Source organism: Protopterus annectens, chromosome 7.part1, assembly GCF_019279795.1.
Source record: "Protopterus annectens isolate FY-2018-M chromosome 7.part1, PAN1.0, whole genome shotgun sequence".
Lineage (NCBI taxonomy): Eukaryota > Metazoa > Chordata > Ceratodontiformes > Protopteridae > Protopterus > Protopterus annectens.
Window position 1 is genome coordinate 481,656,194 of NC_056740.1, and position 22,581 is coordinate 481,678,774.

The following is a 22,581-nucleotide window of genomic DNA, read 5'->3' on the forward strand; positions in this document are numbered from 1 at the left end:
TTAACCTGCAGTCCAAATTTCTGCATAGCCTCATACCAATCTGTTACCTTTCCCTTTGTAGTTATTTGCTCCCAGACCTTTCGATGTTATGTTGTCCTATCTCGTCTTCATTCTTACTTGGATGGGTTCGGAGCCCATCCTCTGATCCAACTTGGCCAAATACACCAGCTGGAAGTCTCAAACTTGGCTCGTGGCAAGGTAGGTATCCCATGATGCAGTGGTGCAACTCTCCAGATCTCCTTTGCCGCTTTATGAGGTTGGATGTTCTCTTCTTGGCCGTGGCTAAGTTTTTTGTCGTTTGCATTCTGTTAGTTTAAACTAGTTAGAATGTAGACCGTTAGTTTACTGTGTGCTGTGACCATTTCTAACCCTAGCTTTAGTGTGTAGCTTAGCTTTATCTCCTTTTTCCACTGTTGTGTGCTATTTCTTGGCCGTCATTTTTTTCTGCAGGCCTGTACTTGTATCCCATAGTTATCTTACTGTAGTGGTGTGTTTTTTTCTAGTCATTTAGTTAATTAGCTTGGTTAGTTCATTAGCTCATTTAAGTTAGAGAGCTAATTGCCTGTTTTAGTTAGAGGGCTAGTAGTGTTAGTGTACTCTCTCTCTCCTTTTATTATAGCTTTCTAGGTCCATTTAAATTAGAGGTCCTAGTGCTCGTTTTAGTTAGAGAAAAGCTAATTCTATTTACATTCTTTAGATGTGCTGTTTGTGTTAAATTAGCATGTTTATATATTTCTAGAAGTTGTGTGAGTTTTTACTTGGTGTTTATTATTGTTATAGGACCTTTTTCCTTCCTAACTTGTTCAAAGAGACTAGGGAGAAAGAACATAAGCCTTCAGGCTTTGAGAAATGTCAGAAATGCACCCAGAAAATGTCTGTTACAGGTGAACATGGCATTTGTGTCTGTTGTTTAGGAGCTATCCATCTTCTGTCTCTTCGGTTCAGAGCCCCCTGAAAAATTGTCAGAAATTTCGCAACCATCAACCTCCTTGGCTCCACAGGCTTCGGAACCGATGGAGATTATTATTGACAAACCTGGTACTTCGGCTCCAAGGTCTTCGGAGCCGAAAGAAACCGTGTTTCGGAGCCGGTCAATTGATATTCCACCGGTCTCTCCTACTTTGAGATCTCCCATTCTGGAGAGATCTCTTTCACCAACTCTACTCTCCAGGTCCTGTAGGAGCCTATCTGAAGATGATGTGGAGCGGGTGGTGCACAGAGTTTTGAAGTCGCTGGCGCTAGCAAAAATGTTCTCTCCTCTGACCCAACAGGTTTTGGAGCCTTCTAAGACTGTTACATCCACTGTCGTTCCTCCTCCGAGCCATGCTGGATTTTCGGAGCCGGAGTGCCAAGTATCACTTGCTATAGACCCTTCGGTTCTGGGACCCCCTTCAAAGATTACGGACCCGATATCTGCTCTGACACTCTCATTGCCATCCAGGGTGTCTTGGAGCCAAAGTTCTCCGGTCGAACCCAGGGGGGATGCTCGGATCCAAGTTATTTTGGTTCCGAACCTAGCCCTCGGTGCATCGCCTCGGGTGAGCTTGGCTCCTACATCAGCTTCGGAGCCGGTCTGTCTGGGCCCGGGGGTGTCCTTTGTTTCCTCGAAGCCAGAGATATCCTCAGAACCAGTGGGTTCTGCTTTTGAGCTGTTGGAGTGTGCTGTCCTCCTCTACAGCTCCACCCAAGGATGCTGGCATTCGTCCCCCCAAGCACTACCTGCTGTCTCGGCACCACCCCATCCACAGGAAAGCAGAGATTCAGAGCTTCAGGAACCCCCATTGGGTGAACCCCTCTTCCGAGACCTCTCCAGAATACCCTTTTGAGGAACCCCCTCGGAGGAGGACATGCAAGAGGAAGCATATAGACTCCCCTGATGAGTCTGTCACATCAGACACTGACCTCAAGGAGTCAGAAGGGTCCCCACGGTCATCCTCTGAAGATATCTCATTTGCAGATATCCTTGAGATCCTAAAGCAGAGAGGCGGCTGGAAAACCATCACCTCTTCTGATGAGGAGTCGGTGTACCTGAAGGCCTTTGGATCTCAACCTTCAGCTTCAGCTTCCTGGGTGTCTCCACCTTTTGATGAGCTAATGGAGTTAGTCGAAAGGTGTGGGTGACACCTGACACTATGGAACCAGTCCCTCAGAGGCCAAACAAGTTTTTGTCAGCCCCCACTGGAAAAGACTTTGAAAGGTGTGCCTGTAGATGCTGTGGTGGTGGCAGCAGCCACCAAGAAGGAAATTTCTGAGACATCCTCATCTGTTCATCCTCCAAACAAAGATTCTCAAACGATGGACAGATACAGGAAGCATGTCTTTTCATCAGCAACTTTTACACTCAGATCGCTGAACTATCTCACACACTTTACAAGGCTACAAAGAGATCTCCTGAAAGAGCTTGGAGATACTCTACAAGGTTCTTTGACTGCAGGGGTGACTGAGAAAGTCTCCTCCCAGCTGTCCACCTTAAATTCCATCATCAACTTCTCCATGAGACTGATATCTTATGCAGCAGATGGAGCAAGTAAGGCAGCGGGTTCAGGAGTTTCCCTGAGGAGACACTCCTGGATGCACTTGTGTGATTTTGCGGAACCTTTTAAGTCTACTTTTACTAATGCCTCTTTTGATGGTTTCTCACTTTTTGAACCCAAAGTTAAAGACACACTCACCAGATGCAAGCAGGAAGGGAAAACTCTCTCTCTCTGCTGATGGAGTACATTTTTCAGTACCATCAAGACATTACCCTAAAGGTCAGAAGAGTGGAAAAATGTGGTTCAAAAGATTAGCCCATAATGTGGAACAAATGGGCAAAATGTGGAACACATACTAGGTTACTAACAACTTCAACTAGGAGTCATAGGATGGGGAAAAATGTGGTTCAAAAGATCCCAGGGAGCTTTCCAAGGCGCACGAGGTGAATCCTTCCCCAGGAGCAGAGGGGGAGGCAACAGTGGCAGACATCCTAGAGGCTGGGGGGATCTGCAAAACCAGGGTGACCGTGATTCCTTTCGTGGCTGTCCCTATCAGCAGTCCTGAAAGGAGGCCCATCTGCTCTACTCTGGAGGCAGTCAGGGGACATTTATCTTTGTACCCAGAAGCTTGGAAAAATATCACAAAAGACAAGTGAGCACAAAGCATAATATCCAGAGGATATTCCATTCCTTTTTGCCATCCTGTCCCACAAATCAGAACAATCCTAGATGTTCCACCCAATCTAAGGGAGCAAGCAACTATAGAAATCCAAAAGTTGCTGGACAAGAGTCATCCAAAAAGTCCCCGCAGACCAAATAGGATTTGGAACTTAAGATTCTTTTTGGTGCCAAAAAGAACAGGGGACTGGAGACCCATATTGGATCTCAGCAAATTGAATGAATCTGTCAAAAAGTCAAAGTTCCGAATGGTGATACTGCAGTCAGTACTTCCCTTCATAGGGAAAGATGATTGGATGTGCTCAGTATGCGTGCTACCACATAAAAATGAACAGAGCATCAAAGAGTAATTTACGTTTCTGGCTGGAAGACAGTCATTATCAGTTCCGAGCTCTGCCGTTTGGTCTCACTACAGATGGTCTTCACCAAATGCATGGCAGTAGTAGCAGCTCACTTGAGACGTCTTGGATTCCAAGTGTTTCTGTATCCGGACAACTGGCTCCAAACTGCCACCACCAAGTATCTACTCCAACAAGCCAGGGATGTGACATTGGAAATTTGTGCTCAGGTAGGCACAACAGTCAGTTTACAAAAATCTGCCTTGTTGCCCTGTCAACATATTACCTTCACTGGCACAAACCTAGACACTGTTTCTATGATGGCACGTCTTCCAGCTGAAAGAATTTCCACCCTCAGCCAGCAAATACTTCACCTTCTTCCCAAAGACAAGATAAAGGCAAAGGTAGTTCTGAAACTTCTAGGGACAATAGCTTCAACCATAATTCTAGTTCCTCTCTCCAGGATGCATATGAGAATCCTTCAGTGACTCTTATTTTCCCAGTGGTCTTTTCAGGAACTTCCTATGTCCCATCTGATCAGAATAACGGAGTCATGCAAGAAGGATCTACAGTGGTGGACTCAGTCCAATCATGTGACTATCGGGAGACCCTTTATTCCATAACAACCTGTTACAACAGTGACCACAGATGCTTCCCAGATAGGGTGGGGGAGACATTATCTGGGAAGGACAATCCAAGGTATATGGCAAGACCACGATGCCCATTTGCACATCAGTGTTCTAGAGATGAGAGCAGTGCTTCTGGCATTGCAAGCACTCCACGACTCTCTTCCACTAGGTATGATTGCAATCCAGTCAGACAATATGTCAGTGGTATGGTACATAAACAAACAAGGAAGAATCAGATCATACCCACTTTGTCGAGAGGCTCTGAGAGTTTGGCAATGGGCAATATATTCCCAACGCTTTCTAGTAGCAACGCACATCCCTGGGAAATTCAGCGTGATAGCGGACAATCTCAGCAGGGCAATATTAATGCCTCATGAGTGGTCTCTGAACCAAAACATAAAAGAAGAGATTTTCCAGAAATGGGGCCAGCCTTGCTGTGATCTTTTTGCCACTCCCATGAATGGCAAGTGCAGCAGCTACTTTGCCCTAATTTCCCCCTCCGGGGGAGACACCGAGAGACGCACTTGTTCATGATTGGCCCTCTGGACTTCATTATGCCTTTCCCCACATTTCCCCTCATACCACAAAGTCATCCAAAAAGCAAACTCCTTGTGAAGCAGGCTGATTCTCATTGCCCCATATTGGCTCGTCAGAGTTGGTTCCCCTTCCTCTGGCCTCATCTGCAGGAGAAGCCGTGGGTTCTGGACCCAGTTCCAGACCTTATGACACATATGTCAGGAACACTTCATCCTTCTCTCCACACCCTCAACTTGACAGCATGGCTGCTCCACTTCCCAACTTAGGCTTCAAAACTTCACTCCATCAGTCAAACACATATTGATGTCCTCTCATAAAGATTCTACTAGACAACTATATACCAGCAAGTGGAAAATGTTCTCTCACTGGAACTAGAAACATTGACCCTTTTTCTGCTCCAGTTCAGTCCATTTTAGAATTTCTTGCCGAACTCTTCCAGCAAGGCATTGCTGCAGCAACTGTTAGAGTTCAGCTGGCTGCAATTTTGAATTTCCACATTGGTGAGCATACTCCTAACCTAATGTCACACAGGTTCTATAAAGCATTTTTAAAAGGCACTTCCTTATTGAGACCTCCTTTTAAAGAACCACTGTCTCCTTGGTATTTAAATTTTGTCCTATTTCAGCTAACATTGCCACCGTTCGAGCACTATTCATCTTGTGACCTCAAATTTCTTTCCTGGAAGACCATCCTTCTAGTAGCTGTAACATCTGCCAGAAGAGTTTCAGAGTTGCAAGCACTGTCAATCAGACCACCATATCTGATCTTCCATAAGGATTAGGGTATCGCTATGAACTAATCCGTCCTTTATACCTAAGGTTTGCTGTCAGTCCAGTGTCAGTCAGTCCATAGCTCCTAGTGTTTTTCCCCAATCATAGCAACAAGGCAGAGTATAAACTCCACCAATTGTACTTGCATAGACAGCTCAGATTCTATTTGCATAGAACTAAAGATTTCAGGAAATCTGACCAATTATTTATCTCCTTCTCTGAGGCAAAAAAGGGTATGCCAGTGTCTAAAGTCACCCTTTGAAATTGGCTTTCAAGTTGTATCACCTTTATATACATCTCCATTAATAGAAAGTTACTATTCAGAATTAGAGGTCACTCAACCAGAGCATTAGCAACATCCTCTGCTTTCCAGGCCAGAATATCTATGGACAGTATTTGTGCTGCTGCTACATGGGCCAAGCCTCACACGTTTATCACTCACTACAAAGTGAATTTGGCCTCCTTTGGTTCCACTGTGCTCCAAGGTGCACTTCCGTGAGCCACCCGGGGAAAAGATGCTAGGGACGCTATCCCATCCAAGTAAGAATGAAGGCAAGATAGTACTACATAACATAAAGAAGTTATGTACTCACCATAACGTTCCATGTTTGTTATTCATCTCACCATTCATTCTTCCGACCCGTCCTTCCCCCATCCAAGGACTCCTAGAGAACCTGGTGGTGTCCTTTCCTCTTATACATGAGCTCCTTTGACTCTGCTTATCTTCTTGACCTGGGGTCATACCATTATATTACTCATTATTACTGTTAACAGCAAACAGGATCTGGAGAGTTGCACCACTGCATCATGGGATACCTACCTTGCCACGAGCCAAGTTTTAGACTTCCAGCTGGTGTATTCAGCCAAGTCGGAGCTGAGGATCGGCTCTGAACCCATCCAAGTAAGAACGAATGGCGAGATAGACAACAAACATGGAACATTATGGTGAGTACATAACTTTTTTCCTTTTCTAATTTTCTGTAGTAAATTCCATGTCCCCTCTTGCTTACTTTCTACAACCCTGCTTGCTATTGGTAAAATCTTTCTCCATTCCCATTCCCATGTTGGCTTATATCTTAGAATATGTTCTGCTGCTTTCATTCTTGATTCCCCCTCACTGTTTAAACATGATAGTTCCTCAGTTCACCCACTGCCTCTCTTTTCTGTGATTTGTTCAGTCCATTTTCAAACTTTGTCCTGCTGTTGTTGTAGAGCTTTTCTTTGTGTGTCCCCAAATTTTCTTTGGACTCCACATATTGATTCATTTAGGCTGCATAGTTTCTGGCACAGATCCTGTGACATTTTTGTGCTCCCCAACACAAGCACAATAGACTTTCTTCATGTGATGTCCTTGCAGTCAGGACAGCACTGTTTCACTTTGAAGAAGTCATAGTCACCAGGCAAGACACTTGCCATATTGATAGCCCCTAGTTTTTTTTAGCGCGAGGAAAAGTTATTCTGATGGATCAGATAACCCATATGCCTTAATTGCATGGCTAACACCATTATAGACATCTGTTGGTAATCTGTATAGTGTATTTTGGTCTGTTGATATCCCTTCATTTGTTCTGGAATTGGACAACACCGCAAGTAGGAACTGCCTTAATTAGTGGGTCAAATTAAAGATTTAAACCTTTTTCTTGAGTCCTCCATGTTGTTTATTTCCGAAGGACTTTGGTTACAGAGCATAGAAACGACACTAGGCAAGTTGAGGCCCAGGCAGGTATACCTTTAAGTAGACACATTTAAAAGGGCTTTACATTTTGTGATGGGGGAAGGACTTGGAATTTTTACTCAGTTGTTTGGATTGCATTCTGGACTGTTTGTGGTCCTTTTCCAGGTAATGTCGTTTGCTGACAGTCTTCAGCATGTAGCCGGCAGCTATCCCTATCCTTACCTGTAAAGGTTCTTGTGCCTCTCCTGCTACAAGGTATGCTGCAGTCAGGTGCCATTTTAAAGGTTCTCTCCTCTTGATGCACAAAATTCACCACTGTGGGAATTTCTGCTGATATTGCTTGTGGATAATGCATACAAATTTTTATGCAAGGGTACCTGTCAGTTGTTTTAGGAAACAAACTTACTGGTACCTATCACCTGTGCTAAAATGGCTTGTGTGCAGAGCTCTATGATGAAGAGTGATCAGGTTCTTGTCCCAGACCAATCTTTAATCGGCTTCCCACTTGAATGCTGGAAGAGCTAAAAAGGGAATGTGGGATTGAGAGGCTGGTGGTGCCGGACTCATCTTGGGTGGTCAGGTCCACTGCAGTGCCAACATCTCTTGAAGAAAGATGATGTTGCACAGCATGCAGTAAATGTGCCAGGGGCATGCACTTGGCTGTGACAAGCCATGATCACCATGGAACATTTGCGGGAGAATGCCCTTGGAGAAGACAGAGAAGGCCATCATGTATGGGAGCACACACATGAGCAGGCAGGAGATAGGTTAGGGCCAGATAAATGGCTCATTTCTAATGGCTACCTGTATGAAAATCTCACAGTGATTGGGCTTTTCAGCAGTGATGTGACACAACTTTGGTTGGCAGGCCTGAGGAGCAGAAGAAAGTCTGCAAAAATGTTTTATGTGCTTACACTTCCTCTCGTTTTTGAGAAGTTGGAAGCAGTTCAGAGAAGATGCTCCTAATACACAAAACCAGAGTTGAAACTGTGCAAGGAGAGCCTGAAGCACCTCATTCTACCATAAGAGACCTAGCAAATTGATGCCTGCCAGTACACATATAAAAAGTAACCCAGAGAGGGCTGGGATTTACTGGAGAAAATGTAACCCAGAGAGGGCTGGGATTTACTGGAGAAAATGTAACCCAGAGAGGGCTGGAATTCACTGGAGAAAATGAAACCCAGAGAGGGCTGGGATTTACTGGAGAAAAAGTAACTCAGAGAGGGCTGGAATTTACTGAAGAAAATGTAACCCAGAGAGGGCTGGGATTCACTGGAGAAAATGTAACCCAGAGAGGGCTGGGATTTACTGGAGAAAAAGTAACTCAGAGAGGGCTGGCATTTACTGAAGAAAATGTAACCCAGAGAGGGCTGGGATTTACTGGAGAAAATGTAAGCCAGAGAGGGCGAAAATTTACTGGAGAAAAAGTAACCCAGAGAGGGCTGGGCTTTACTGGTGAAAATGTAACCCAGAGAGGGCAGGGATTTACTGGTGAAAATGTAACCCAGAGAGGGCAGGGATTTACTGGTGAAAATGTAAGCCAGAGAGGGCTAGAATTTACTGGAGAAAAAGTAACTCCGAGAGGGCTGGGATTTACTGGAGAAAAAGTAACTCAGAGAGGGCTGGAATTTACTGGTGAAAATGTAACCGAGAGAGGGCAAGAATTTACTGGAGAAAAAGTATTCCAGAAGGGGCTGGAATTTACTGTAGAAAATGTAACCTGGAGAGGACTGGAATTCCCTGAAGAAAATGTAAGCCAGAGAGGGCTAGAATTTACTGGAGAAAATGTAACCCAGAGAGGGCTGGAATTTATTGGAGAAAGTAGCAGAGGAACCAGTGTTTTGGGAACAAATAGATAGGGAAAGGTAACAGAGTGGGATGAGGCCAAGCAACAGATTGGACTACAAGTTAGAGACTACCTTCCCTTCCAGGAACTGATAGTGAAGACAAAGAGAAAGGGATGAAGGAGGGCTGACGTGAAGGCCGGCTCTGGTAGGGGTTTTAGTCATGTCTAGAAAAGAAGTAGCTGTTAAAGGGAAGGAATAATCAGTGGGGCATCTAAAATGTAGCATGATAACTGTAAGGATCAATTAGAAGAGATCATAACAGATTGGGAATAGAGAGACTTCAAAGGCAGTATACAAAGGAACAGTGGGAGGACTTATGTATGGCTCCCAAGTATGCAGCATATACAAAGGAACAGTGGGAGGACTTGTGTATGGCTCCCAAGTATGCAGCATATACAAAGGAACAGTGGGAGGACTTGTGTATGGCTCCCAAGTATGCAGCATATACAAAGGAACAGTGGGAGGACTTATGTATGGCTCCCAAGTATGCAGCATATACAAAGGAACAGTGGGAGGACTTGTGTATGGCTCCCAAGTATGCAGCATATACAAAGGAACAGTGGGAGGACTTGTGTATGGCTCCCAAGTATGCAGCATATACAAAGGAACAGTGGGAGGACTTATGTATGGCTCCCAAGTATGCAGCATATACAAAGGAACAGTGGGAGGACTTATGTATGGCTCCCAAGTATGCAGCATATACAAAGGAACAGTGGGAGGACTTGTGTATGGCTCCCAAGTATGCAGCATATACAAAGGAACAGTGGGAGGACTTATGTATGGCTCCCAAGTATGCAGCATATACAAAGGAACAGTGGGAGGACTTATGTATGGCTCCCAAGTATGCAGCAGAGTCCAGAAGGTTTAGGATTTTTGCTTGGAAGTGTTTGCATAGATATTTTTATATCCTAAGCATCCTTCATAGAATTTTCCTTCAGGCAGACAGCAAGTGTTGAAAGTGTAATAGGAAAGAGAGCTTTTTTATTTGGACTGTAACAAGGTGACATTCCCTGCAGAATCCTGTGTCAGAAATGTTGGAGGAACAGATGGTTACAGCTAAGGAGGCTATTCTTTTCAGCTGGGATGTTAGATCTGAATTGCCAATACATAATAAGGCTTTAGTAAGTGTAATGATATTTGTTACAAAAAAGCAATTTCTACAAAATGTAAATCAGAATCTAGACCAACTGTAACTGAAGTACTGAATATTGTCAGGGAAGTAAAAGAGCTGGAGGTGGGATCCCTTAGTAAAGGGAAGGAGCAAATTACATCAAAATAAATGGAATTTGTGGGATCATTACTTGCAGAATAATGCTTAGGAGTACTGATATTTATGGGAAGGCAGGAATTGAACAATTCATGTAATATTAAAGTGAGTGTTAAATGCATACTGCATGAAAATAAAGGAAATGTCATGCTTTTTTTTTTTTTGTTTGTTTTTTTACTGTGTATGTAGTTGTCGTTTTTAGTGTAATGTTTAATAAAGATGTTTAAAAATAGAGAGAAAAGGCCTGGGGGGAGGGACATAATGGCAGCATTCAGCTGTCTCTCAAAGGCATACATATGTACACAGAGTATTTTTTCATAGTTGTAGATGTTTAAGAACAAGGGGCATGTACTTGAGAAGGAGATATAAAGTAGAGTAACCCAAAGGAAAAAAAATAATTTGCAGCAGAGGTGTTGCATCTGTGCAGTAGGCTTTAATTAGAGAGTAACTTCAGTACAGGCATTGTACAGAGTGAGTGAGAAAGAAAAAAAATTTCAGATATGAAAACTAACAGGTATAACATACAAAGACACCCTGTAGCTGCAAAGACTCCCTTTATACCAACAAAAAGAATATTCTGCAAAACTTCCTCTGTACCATGAAATACTCTAGTGAGCAAAATACAAAAAAACTCTCAAGCTGTCAGTTGAAAGCATTCCTCACTAGCAGGTATAAATGCAGTTGTTTTAGTTTCTCTGGTAAGATTTTTAAGGTTCAGGCTCTCTTTGCACGGTTTTAACTTGGGTTTTGTACATTAGGAGCATCTTCCCTGAACTGCTTCCAACTTCTCAAAAACGAGAGGAAGTGTAAGCACATAAAATGTTTTTGCAGACTTTCTTCTGCTCCTCAGGTTTGTGTAAGTAACATGTAACAATGCAACTGTGACAGTTAATGAGGTGCCTTGTGCCACTATCCTTGTACATAATGAAGTGGTCTGTGTAGCATTCATATAAAAGCACAATTATAATAGTTAATGAATCTCTACATTGTTCAGATTGTTCAGAATGCAGTGATTTGTGCAAATATTTATGCAAAAGCACAACTATAGAAAACATTGAACTGTACATGTTGGTTTGAAACATAACTCAGAGAGTCATTTGTTTCTGCTTGTTTACCGGGACAGTCCAACTGGGTAAAAGACCTCTTTTCAGCGGAGGCCCTGAGAGCTGAACATCATAAAAAAACATTAAAAAATAATTGCATTACATGTAATAAACAAAAACAATAAAAGTTACCTATGTCAGTGAAGGAAACAACTGAGAAACCGACAAAAGGTAATATAAAAGATAGACAGAAGTTTCAACAGAAAGGAGGTGTTTCTGATAGCAAGTGAAGCAGCAGTTACATAGGAGTAATTGTCAGGTAATGTGATAGCAACTGAAGCAGCAGTGTGTAGCAGTAATTGTCGGGTAATGTGATAGCAAGTGACGCAGCAATATGTAGCAGCAATTGTCGAGTAATGTGATAGCAAGTGAAGCAGTAGTGTGTAGCAGTAATTGTCGAGTAATGTGATAGCAAGTGAAGCAGCAGTTCATAGCAGTAACTGTCGAGTAATATGATAGTAAGTGACGCAGCAGTACGTAGCAGTAATTGTCAGGTAATGTGATAGCAAGTGAAGCAGCAGTGCGTAGCAGCAATTGTCGAGTAATGTGATAGCAAGTGAAGCAGCAGTACATAGCAGTAACTGTCGAGTAATATGATAGCAAGTGACGCAGCAGTACGTAGCAGTAATTGTTAGGTAATGTGATAACAAGTGAAGCAGCAGTACATAGCAGTAACTGTCGAGTAATATAGCAAGTGACGCAGCAGTACGTAGCAGTAATTGTCGAGTAATGTGATAGCAAGTGAAGCAGCAGTACATAGCAGTAACTGTCGAGTAATATGATAGCAAGTGACGCAGCAGTACGTAGCAGTAATTGTTGAGTAATGTGGTCACACGTGAAGCAGCAGTGTGTAGCAGTAATTGTCGAGTAATGTGATTGCAAGTGAAGCAGCAGTACATAGTAATTGTCGAGTAATGTGATACCAAGTGAAGCAGCAGTATGTAGCAGTAATTGTCAAGTAATGTGGTCGCAAGTGAAGCAGCAGTACGTAGCAGTAATTGTCGAGTAATGTGATAGCAAGTGAAGCAGCAGTACGTAGCAGTAATCATCAGGTAATGTGATAGCAAGTGAAGCAGCAGTACATAGTAACTGTCGAGTAATATGATAGCAAGTGACGCAGCAGTACGTAGCAGTAATTGTTGAGTAATGTGTCACACGTGAAGCAGCAGTGCGTAGCAGTAATTGTCGAGTAATGTGATTGCAAGTGAAGCAGCAGTACATAGTAATTGTCGAGTAATGTGATACCAAGTGAAGCAGCAGTACATAGCAGTAATTGTCGAGTAATGTGATACCAAGTGAAGCAGCAGTACATAGCAGTAATTGTCTAGTAATGTGGTCGCAAGTGAAGCAGCAGTACATAGTAGTAATTGTCGACTAATGTGATAGCAAGTGAAGCAGCAGTACATAGCAGTAATTGTCGAGTAATGTGATACCAAGTGAAGCAGCAGTACGTAGCAGTAATTGTCGAGTAATATGATGGCAAGTGAAGCAGAAGTGCGTAGGAGTAATTGTCAGGTTATTTATTTACATTTGTTTACCGGGTAGTATCCGACTGGTCCAGTAGCCTGTTTTCAACAGAGACCCAGGGAGAAATGCTCCAAAAAACAAGACATATAAAAGAATAAAGAATTTACAATACTAGGATCTGAAATGCATACTATACATGATTATGTGATAAAGGTCAAACTAGCTAAATTCATTACATCATAGGAGTAATTTAGAAATGTAAGCTACAGATTTTTGATAACTGAGTAAAATTTGACCATGCCACATGAAAAATATGCTAGCTCAATGCTAGAAGTCTAAATCTGCACTTGTTCGAAACACTCCTCAAAATGGAGAGCATCGACATTTGTGCTGTAACAGAGACCTGGTTTAAAGCAGCAGAAAGCACCCCTGTGCTACCAGACTATAACTCATTCCACACCTTTCGGCCCCAGAACATGGATGGAAGCTCCAAAGGCGGTGGTGTATTCATATTCATAAAGGATATTCACACCTCCAGACTAGTAGCCCAGCATAATGCATCTGAGATGCTCCAGGTACAGCTAACATTGGGTAAGATGGCAATTCAGGTCGTAGCCTGCTCTAGGTCCCCAACCATGCCCCAAGACTCTCACTCCACATTCCTTAGCACCGTGGGAACTATTAAGATCCAACTCAACACTTTCATACTAGGTGACTTCAGCTACCCCTCCATCAGCTGGGAAAACTACTCCTGCATCAGTACACTGGCCCAGTGCTTCCTGGAATTCATCAATTCCAATGCCCTGGACCAGCTCATTCTTACCCCCACTAGAGGAAGCAACATCCTTGACCTGGTTATGACTGACATGGGCAACCGTTGCTCTACACCAATAGTCAATTCCTCTCTGGTTAGATCGGACCACAAACTAATCACCATGGAAATCCGCATGTTACCCACACCTCCCAAGCAGTAGTAAATTGATTCATTATTTATCAAATGTTTAACTGAATGTAACAGTTTGAAAAAAACATTACTGAGTATTTGATTGGTGGTTGGGACAAGTGTTTTAATAGTTTCAATTGTTTTAATAATTGCTTTAACAAATAACTTTTACCTATCAGTCAATTAATAGCTTAATGTATTTAAAGGTTTAGGTTGTTTGTTTGTGTTGTCTTAATAAATCTTGCTAATAGCGAGACGAAAAGAGCTTTATGTAAATAAAGGTTCATTTTCGTTCTAAGGGGTGACCGTCTTTACAGTTTAGCAGCTTGGATGGTGTTTGGTGTTTGGTGTCTTGTACTCTCCAGCTGGTCTTTGTTATTGATAAATTCACCAAACCTAGGCATCAACCCCTATGTCAGTAGGTGAGTTGCAAATTGGCTCACAGAACCCACAGTGTGAAAGTAGTGGAGTCCCAAGTCAGACTATCAACTAGTCACGAGTGGAGTCCCACAAGGTTTGGTCCTGGTTCCCCTCCTGTTTGGTATCTACTTCTCAGAAGTCCGGGCCAACATGGAGGGACTCTGACCAGGTTTGCAGACGACTGCAAGCTGGCAGCCATTATTAACTCCCCAGGTGATGCAGACATCCTACAGAAACGCCTCACTGAGATCAATGACTGGTTTTGAAACCATGGCCTTAAGCTTAATGCCAAAAAATGCATCATTATCCCCTTTGGGAAAAACTCAGTTCCCACTAATTACCACATCGATGGGAACCCACTGAAGGCATTATAAGAGATCTGGAGATACAAGTTGACAGCAACCTCTCCTTCGACCACCACATTGCCAGTGTGGTCAGAAAATCTTTCTATTTGGCACATCTCATTACCAAGGGTTTTACATCCAGGAAGAAAGAGGTTATCATTTCTCTCTACTCCTCCCTCATTAGACCAGTCATAGAGTATAATGCCCCATTTGGCATGTACCTCAATAGACACCTGCAACAGCTGGAGAGGCCACAAAAGTACCTCACAGAGGATCCTAGGCCTTAAACACAGAGGATCCTAGGCCTTAAACACTTGTCCTACATGGACAGACTCAAAAAAACTCCAGCTATTCTCTGTCTCATATTGCCTACTTAGAGGTGATCTCTGCTCGACTTACAAAGCCGTGCCTGACCCAGTTCTGTTAGAAATGCTACATCTAAAGAAATCCCAATCCCTCCACACCACACAATCCAGAGACCTCAACCACATTACCACAGTCAACAGAACATGCTGGAAGGACAGGTTCATAAACCAGAGACTGCCCATGCTCTGTAATAGACTTCCCATACATGTCAAGCAGAGCACCTCACTGGCCCTCTTCAAGAGAAATCTTGATGAGTGGATGGGAAATAGAAAGTTCACCCCGGGGATCACTCCAGTGACTCTACTTGATAGTGGCACTGGGAACCAATGTCAGGACACTTCTATGGGCTAGGCTTGTAAAGACTCCAGGGCCGTTATTCATGAACCTATGAATGTAGTTCAGTAGATTGTGAACAGAGTTTGTTTGAAATACTGAAAGTGATTAAAATCTAATAGAGAGAAAATGGTCAATTAAATTATCAAAAAATAGCGTCAGCTGTAAGAGGTGGACGAACCTAGGTGGGAAAATAGTAGGAGAGAGGAAAATTATCCAGGGAGACTACAAGGGCATATCCAGCTGCTTTTAAGATATTTTTTTATTTTAGTTTTAAAAGAAGAATGGCAGGGAGTGCATGTTTAGGGGAAGAACATTCCAGGAGTTAGCTATTTTGTTAGAGTAGAGGGAGTCACCGTGGTAGTTATGAGATTGTGTGATTTTGAGCAGTGTCCTATCAAATGACCTAATGGACTTGCTGTTGACCTGTAGTTAGACCGTGGTTGAAATTGTAGGGCAGCAATTGGGGCTGTGTATGACTTTGTGGGTGAGGGTAAGTTGGTTTAAAGTTAACAGGTTGGGAAGTTCTAGCCAGTTAAGTTGTTGAAGAGCAGAACAGTGATGGGCTTTATGAGGATGATTGGCGACGAGCTTTGCAATTTTGTTTTAGCAGGATTCAAGGTTGTGAAGGGTCAGCCTTGCGTAAATTGGTGAAGATGAGTGAGCAGCATTGAAAGGTAGAAGCTGAGATCCAGCAGTGCCTAGCCTGGCTTGGTGTGTTAGGTTAGGTTTGGCCCTGTAGAGAGCACCGAGTTTGGCATCACATTTTTTGATAGTTGGGGAAATATAAATATCAAATTTAAGCCAATCCTCTATTGTGATACCTAGGAGCTTTGCCTGTTTTATAGGCTCAGTTTGGGTACCATTGTCAGATTGAATTGAGAGGGGTAGGGAGCAGTGCTTGGTAGTTTTATTTGTAAAATCATTATTTGGGTTAAGGATGAGTTGGTGGTTTGATAGGTAAGTTTCAGTTTCCTGAAATGCTTATTGCATCTTTTCTACTAGTTCTTGTGGGGAAGGCACAGAGCAGATAAGAGATGTATCATCTGCTTATTGTATGATTGAGGCAAGTTGGGTTGCTGAATTGAAGTTATTAGTGAAGATGATAAACAGAAGGGGGCTAAGTACAGAACCTTGGGGTACACCAATGGATAGTGGCAGTACAGGGGAGAGAATGTTCTCCCATTTAGTAGCCAGTTCGTGGTTTAACTGAGATTGTACTTAGCAAGTTTTTTTTAGTAGTAGTTGGTGGAAAATGGTGTCATAAGCTTTTGACATGTCCAGGAAAATGGCAGAGACTAGTTGTCCTTTGTTCATAAGGTGACGAATAGTGTTGGTGAAGGGTAATAAGGATGCGTTTGTACTATACTGGGGTCTAAAGCTGTGCTGGGTTTGGGTTAGGTTATTGTACTATACCGGGGTCTAAAGCTGTGCTGGGTTTGGGATAGAAGATTATTAGTGGTAAGGTGGTTGAGGAGTTATAGCTGAATATATTTCTCTAGGATTTTGGCTAAGGGTGGAAGGATAGCAATTGGGCAGTAGTTAGAGATATCTCTAGAGGGGCCACCCCTGTGGAGTGGCATGATGTGAGCGACTTTCCAGAGATGAGGCACATATTGTTTGGAGATGGGCTGATTAGTATAGTGTTACGATAGGCGATGGATGGTGCTTCTGTTTTTAGGAATTCGTTTGGTAGTTGCTCGGCAGCAAGGCAGCAGGATTTAAGTTTGATTAGGAGCTTTTTAATGTAAGAAGTTTGAATAGATTTTAAAAGAGAAGGAGTTTGTGACACTAGCAGCAGGGAATGGAAGTGTGAGAGGTAGTTGTTGGTGGCTAGCAAGTAGGCAGGTGATGGAGTTAATAAAGTTTGAGTTAAACTTTGAGGCTAAGGGTTCAGAGGTGCTGGATGTGGTAGGACAGGGGTTGGGGGTTTTCCAGGGTTGAGTAGGTAGTTGACTGCCAGAATGTTTGTGTAGAAATGTTTGTTGAGAGGTTTGGAAGTAGTGTTTTTTATCATTGTTGATTTTTTTCTTAGTTTAGTTTCTTAATTGCTGATAAGAGGTGAGATCGGTTTTGTTTTTGGTGGATTGGTATAGGGCCCTGGCTCTGTCCCTTTGTTTAATCAGTAGTTTAGATTCATGGGAAACCCATGTTAGCGGTTTGGATTTGGTGCATTTTTTTCTGATGGGGACTTAACTATTTAGTATTTCAAGAAATTTGTTAAAGAATTCTACTGCTAGTGTCAGGGTATTTCATGGTGTTTCATGGTGACAGTCACAACATTTTAGTAATAGATTAAATAGGTCTGGGGAGAAATGTTTCTTACTGTGGATGTATTTGAAGGGACCGTAAGACTGAGTTTGAATTCTTTTTCTAAGGAGGAATGTAAGGGCATGGTCACTAAGGTTGATGGGAAGGCAGCTGGCTTGGTAACCCAGGTTTGGCTTGTTAGTTAATATCCAGTCAATTAGTGACTCTCTCTTTGAGTGTTTGTCAGTGTGTGTGGGACAGTTTATAACGTGGGAAAATTGTACAGATTGATAAAATTGTTAGGGCAGTTAGAAGTGATAAAATGGTTAGGGCAGTTAGAGGAGCAGGAGAGCCAGTCTAGATTAAAGTCACCTAAAATGATAGTTTCTTGATTGAAAGAGTGGGCAAACCAAGAGAGGAGACACTCCATACTGGGAAGATTGTTGCCAGGGGACAGATAGGCAGCTATGATATTCATTGTTTTCCAGGGATTAATTTTTTATTTTATTTTTATTTTTTATTTATTTAACATTTGTTGACCGAGAATGTCCGACTAGGTTCCACAGAGCCTGTTTTCAGCGGAGGCCCGGGGAGAAATGCTCCAGATGCATGTCTTTGGAATGTGTTTGTAATTTGCAGGTGGGTAATAAGTATTGCTGCGTTGGGGATGTCTAGGGATGTGCAGTTTAATTTTTCTAGTTTTAGAGAGTCTTGAAACATAATTGCTACACCACCACCTCTTTTGTTTAGTCTGTATTGTTTAATACCATTATAACTGTTGTAAGTAATTTCTGAGTCTTTGATGTGGGGTTTTAACCAGGTTGCTGTTATAATCGCTGTGTCAGGAGAGTAGGTGGCTAGGATAGCATGAAATTCAGTAATTTTATTTACAAGGCTTCTAAGGTTGAAATTGGTTATTAGTAGATTGGAGTTGGATGTAGTTGGTAGGGAGTTATGAACCTTTGCACCAGAGGGAGTTTGGTTAGGAGAATATATGAGAGTGTCTGGGAGGTGCAGTTGAGTTGGAGGTAAGTCATTATTGGGACCTGGGTTGGGATGTATATCAGCTTTTAATTTGATTTGTTTAAGGGAGTGCAGTAGTAGTTGTTTCACTTTGGTGATAGCCTGATGGTATCTGAAAAGGGGCAGTTGAGGGTTTGAGAATTGTATAAGTTTGAATGGAAAGAGGAGAGAGTTGGAAGTATTGTATAGTTGTGAGCAGATATAGCTGTTGGGTTTGGTTGGGGGTTGATGATTAGTGAGAGGTTGTGCAGGAGGATGATGGTTATTGATGCAATAATTGTGGGAGTCTGAGGCATTATAGACTAGGTAGAGAAAGCCTGAAAGTATAGTACAGTAGTAAATAGAGTAGAATAGCTGCATATTTGGGGGATGGAAGAGAGAGAAATAAGAGAGTAGAGCTGAGCTAGTCGTGGGAGGGGAGTATATAAATGAATGTTTGAATTTTTTGATCTGAGATGAGACAGGGAGGCAGCGAAAGTAGAACAGGTGTGCTGGGAGAAGTGAGGGATGGTGTGGGAGGAAATTTGATTGATGTTAGAAGGAAGGGTGTGGTGTCCTTAAGTATAAATGTAATGAAAGAGGAGGTGGGTGGGAATGGGGGTAGGAGAGTGGAGTGAGCTGGACCAGAATTGCGACAGTGTAGAAAGGAACAGTAAAACCAATCATGCAGAAAGGTAGGAAAAACTTTCTTTTTGAATGTCTGATGGGTTTGGATGAGAACTAAAAATGCGTGAAACATAGTTCCAGGCACTATTAAAACCTTTAGAAACAAATTTCTAGTGCATAGGGACTAATCCAGAGGAACCCTTTTACTACAAAGGCAAAAAATGGGTGAAGATAAGAGATAGAGGGGTGGGGCATGTAGTTCCTTGCTGCCGTGTCTCTCAGGATGACCAGAACACGTAGAGGGATTATACAAACCAAATACAAGAGGGATTTAACAGAGAAAATACTTAAATGACACCTACAACAAGTTATTGTCTGCTAATTGAACTTAGGTTTGGCCAGTCCGTGCTTGCAGTCCTGACTGGGTAATGGGCTGTCACTAGATGGTGCAACATATGAACACAAATAATGGGAATGGTACAAAAACTGGCCAGGTGTATAGTAAAAAATCAGGAGAGGCAGGTAACTAGAGGAAAAACATGCAAGTGAGACAGCAGTATGTAGGAGTAATTGTCGAGTACTGTGATAGCAAGTGAAGCAGCAGTGTGTAGGAGTAATTGTCGAGTAATGTGATAGCAAGTGAAGCAGCAGTGTGTAGGAGTAATTGTCGAGTAATGTGATAGCAAGTGAAGCAGCAGTACGTAGCAGTAATTGTCGAGTAATGTGATAGCAAGTGACGCAGCAATATGTAGCAGCAATTGTCAAGTAATGTGATAGCAAGTGACGCAGCAATATGTAGCAGCAATTGTCGAGTAATGTGATAGCAAGTGAAGCAGCAGTAAATAGCAGCAATTGTCGAGTAATGTGATAGCAAGTGAAGCAGCAGTGCGTAGGACTAATTGTCGAGTAATGTGATAGGAAGTGAAGCAGCAGTACGTAGCAGTATTTGTTGAGTAATGTGGTCACACGTGAAGCAGCAGTACATAGCAGTAATTGTCGAGTAATGTAATAGCAAGTGAAGCAGCAGTACATAGCAGTAATTGTCGGGTAATGTGATAAGTGAAGCAGCAGTGTGTAGGAGTAATTGTCGTGTAATGTGATAGCAAGTGAAGCAGCAGTGTGTACGAGTAATTGTCGAGTAATGTGATAGCAAGTGAAGCAGCAGTACATAGCAGTAATTGTCGAGTAAAGTAATAACAAGTGAAGCAGCAGTGCGTAGGACTAATTGTCGAGTAATGTGATAGCAAATGAAGCAGCAGTGTGTAGCAGTAATTGTCAAGTAATGTGGTCGCAAGTGAAGCAGCAGTACATAGCAGTAATTGTCGAGTAATGTGGTCGCAAGTGAAGCAGCAGTACATAGCAGTAATTGTCGAGTAATGTGATAGCTAGTGAAGCAACAGTGCGTAGCAGTAATTGTCGGGTAATGTGATAAGTGAAGCAGCAGTACGTAGCAGTAATTGTCGAGTAATGTGATAGCGAGTGAAGCAGCAGTACTTAGCAGTAACTGTCAAGTAATGTAAAGACTGTAAATGTTCTCAAAACTTGGTACTTATCTGGTTAGTTAAAAAGTTTAATAATTAAATAAAAGATAACTGCATAAGGTGGAATAGTGCAGTTTGCATTTAGTGAGGAGAACATTTAATGAAAAATGCTAGAATCTTAAGAAAAACAGAGCTGCTGTCGATGTGTTTTTGCAATGCTGATTAACTTCTGTTTTGTTTGTTTTCCCTTTCAGGGCAAGGCTGGAGGTGCAAAAGGGCGTTCTGGTACTGCCAGCTCATATCGTGATGCCGTTAGGAAGGCCATGTTTGCTCGTTTTAAGGAACTGGATTGATTTTTTTAAGCTCTTGAATATCTGTAAATAACTTTCAGAACATGGATTTAACTCTCTTTTCATGAACTTGAATGCACTGACATTCGGAAATGAGTAAAGGCCGTATGATGTAGAGTAAAACTGAAACAGTGCTGTAGTCTCTTCCCCACTGTGTCACTTGCGCTGCTTCGTCTGCCATTGTCAGCGACAGGAAATGCGAACAGGACGCATCCACAAAGCAGCTCTGTTTAACAGAAGCCATAAAGACTGGACTGACACTGTCCATTAACATTTGAGTTTTGAGATGAGACTTTTCATAAAGAAATCACAGAAGTATGTCAGAAAAATGCATATAGATGTGTTCGAGCATCTCTGGATTTTACCTCTGAAGGAGATATCAGCAGTGAGGCAGAGTGTTAAAACAGAAGTATTTCTGAGTTTAGACTGTGGCATGCAGATACTTGGTAGTAACTGGAGCAGACAGAATGGACTTATCCCTAGTGGCCAGTACTGTAGATGGTCTTTTCAAACAGGATTGTTTTAGAGTGCTAAGAAAAGTGCCAGAGTAGCATTTCCGTTCTCCAGCACATACTGCAACTGTAACTTAATGCATCAGCTGCTGAAGACGCCAGGAAACAAGATGCAATGCTGAAAGTTGTAAATTAATAATTTCTCCCATTTTTTTTGATAATCTGATATAAGAAGGGGGTTACAGAGTGGCCTGTTTTTGTTACAAGTTCAGAAGCTCACATATAAATCTGGTATTTAGGCCACATGCAGAGGTATGTCCTGAGGTTATCCTTTTGTGTTCTTAATCCATTTCTCTATGCAGATTTTTCCTTTGTTTGGACTTCTAATTTATGAATCCATTCTTGGCATCTAAAGTAAAAAAAAAAAAAAAGTTTAGTAAAATATCCTGTTCATTTGAGCATGATGAAATGTGATTTCATTTGTGTTACTGTAGCTATGTGTATCCTGTAGTCTTGACTTTTCTCCCTGTATGGGACAGCTGTTTAAAATAAATGTACAGTGTACTTTTGAATTGCCAGCTGCTGCAATGTGATGCTTACATTTTACTGTGGCAAAATACATTTTTTTACCTTCAGTATGTACTTGAAGTTGATTTATTAGCTCTGATGTCACTGTTATAGAAATAGAGAGTAAATGTCTGATGGAATGTTTGAAACGAGAAGTAAATGTAGAATATACCTGAGATTTCCAAAGCAATAAAGCAAAAAAAAATGGAGTTACCAGTAATGACATGGAGGCAGAGCAGTAGTTTTCTGCCTATTTTATAAAATTTTGATGTAGCTTTTTCGTTGTTTTGATGGCAGTTATTGGGGATACATTAATGTCATTGAAATATAGTTTCATGAGACTTGGCAAAAAGACATAACATGATTATAAAATTGATGGACAGGTTCTAGTGTCATAATCATTAAAAAATCTAGGGGTAGTTGTAGCATTAGGTAGGTATGTTCTGTAGCCCATCTAATTCTAAAGTCATCTGTGGCCACCTCAAGGAGGTCATTGTAATACTTAATATATCACTGATCTGACCAACCCATTGTTAAATACAATACTGCAGTTTGTAGCCTTCAAACAAGTAACCCAGAAGAACTTGAAAGGATACTCTCTACTGTGAAAGTCATAGGGACTTAAACACTTAAGCTATGCGGATAGATTCCAGTTGCTGTC

The 22,581-nt window shown here is 42.1% G+C and overlaps 1 protein-coding gene across 1 annotated transcript in view; it reads left to right on the top strand.

Moving 5' to 3' along the window:
* RBM6 (RNA binding motif protein 6) overlaps positions 1–21,988 on the top strand; it is a 689,827-nt gene extending 667,839 nt beyond the window's left edge. The window contains exon 17 of the mRNA XM_044078933.1: positions 20,806–21,988. Within this exon, the coding sequence (XP_043934868.1) occupies positions 20,806–20,904 (99 nt within the window). The 3' untranslated portion in view covers positions 20,905–21,988. The remainder of the gene's footprint in view (positions 1–20,805) is intronic.
* Positions 21,989–22,581: the final 593 nt, after the last annotated feature.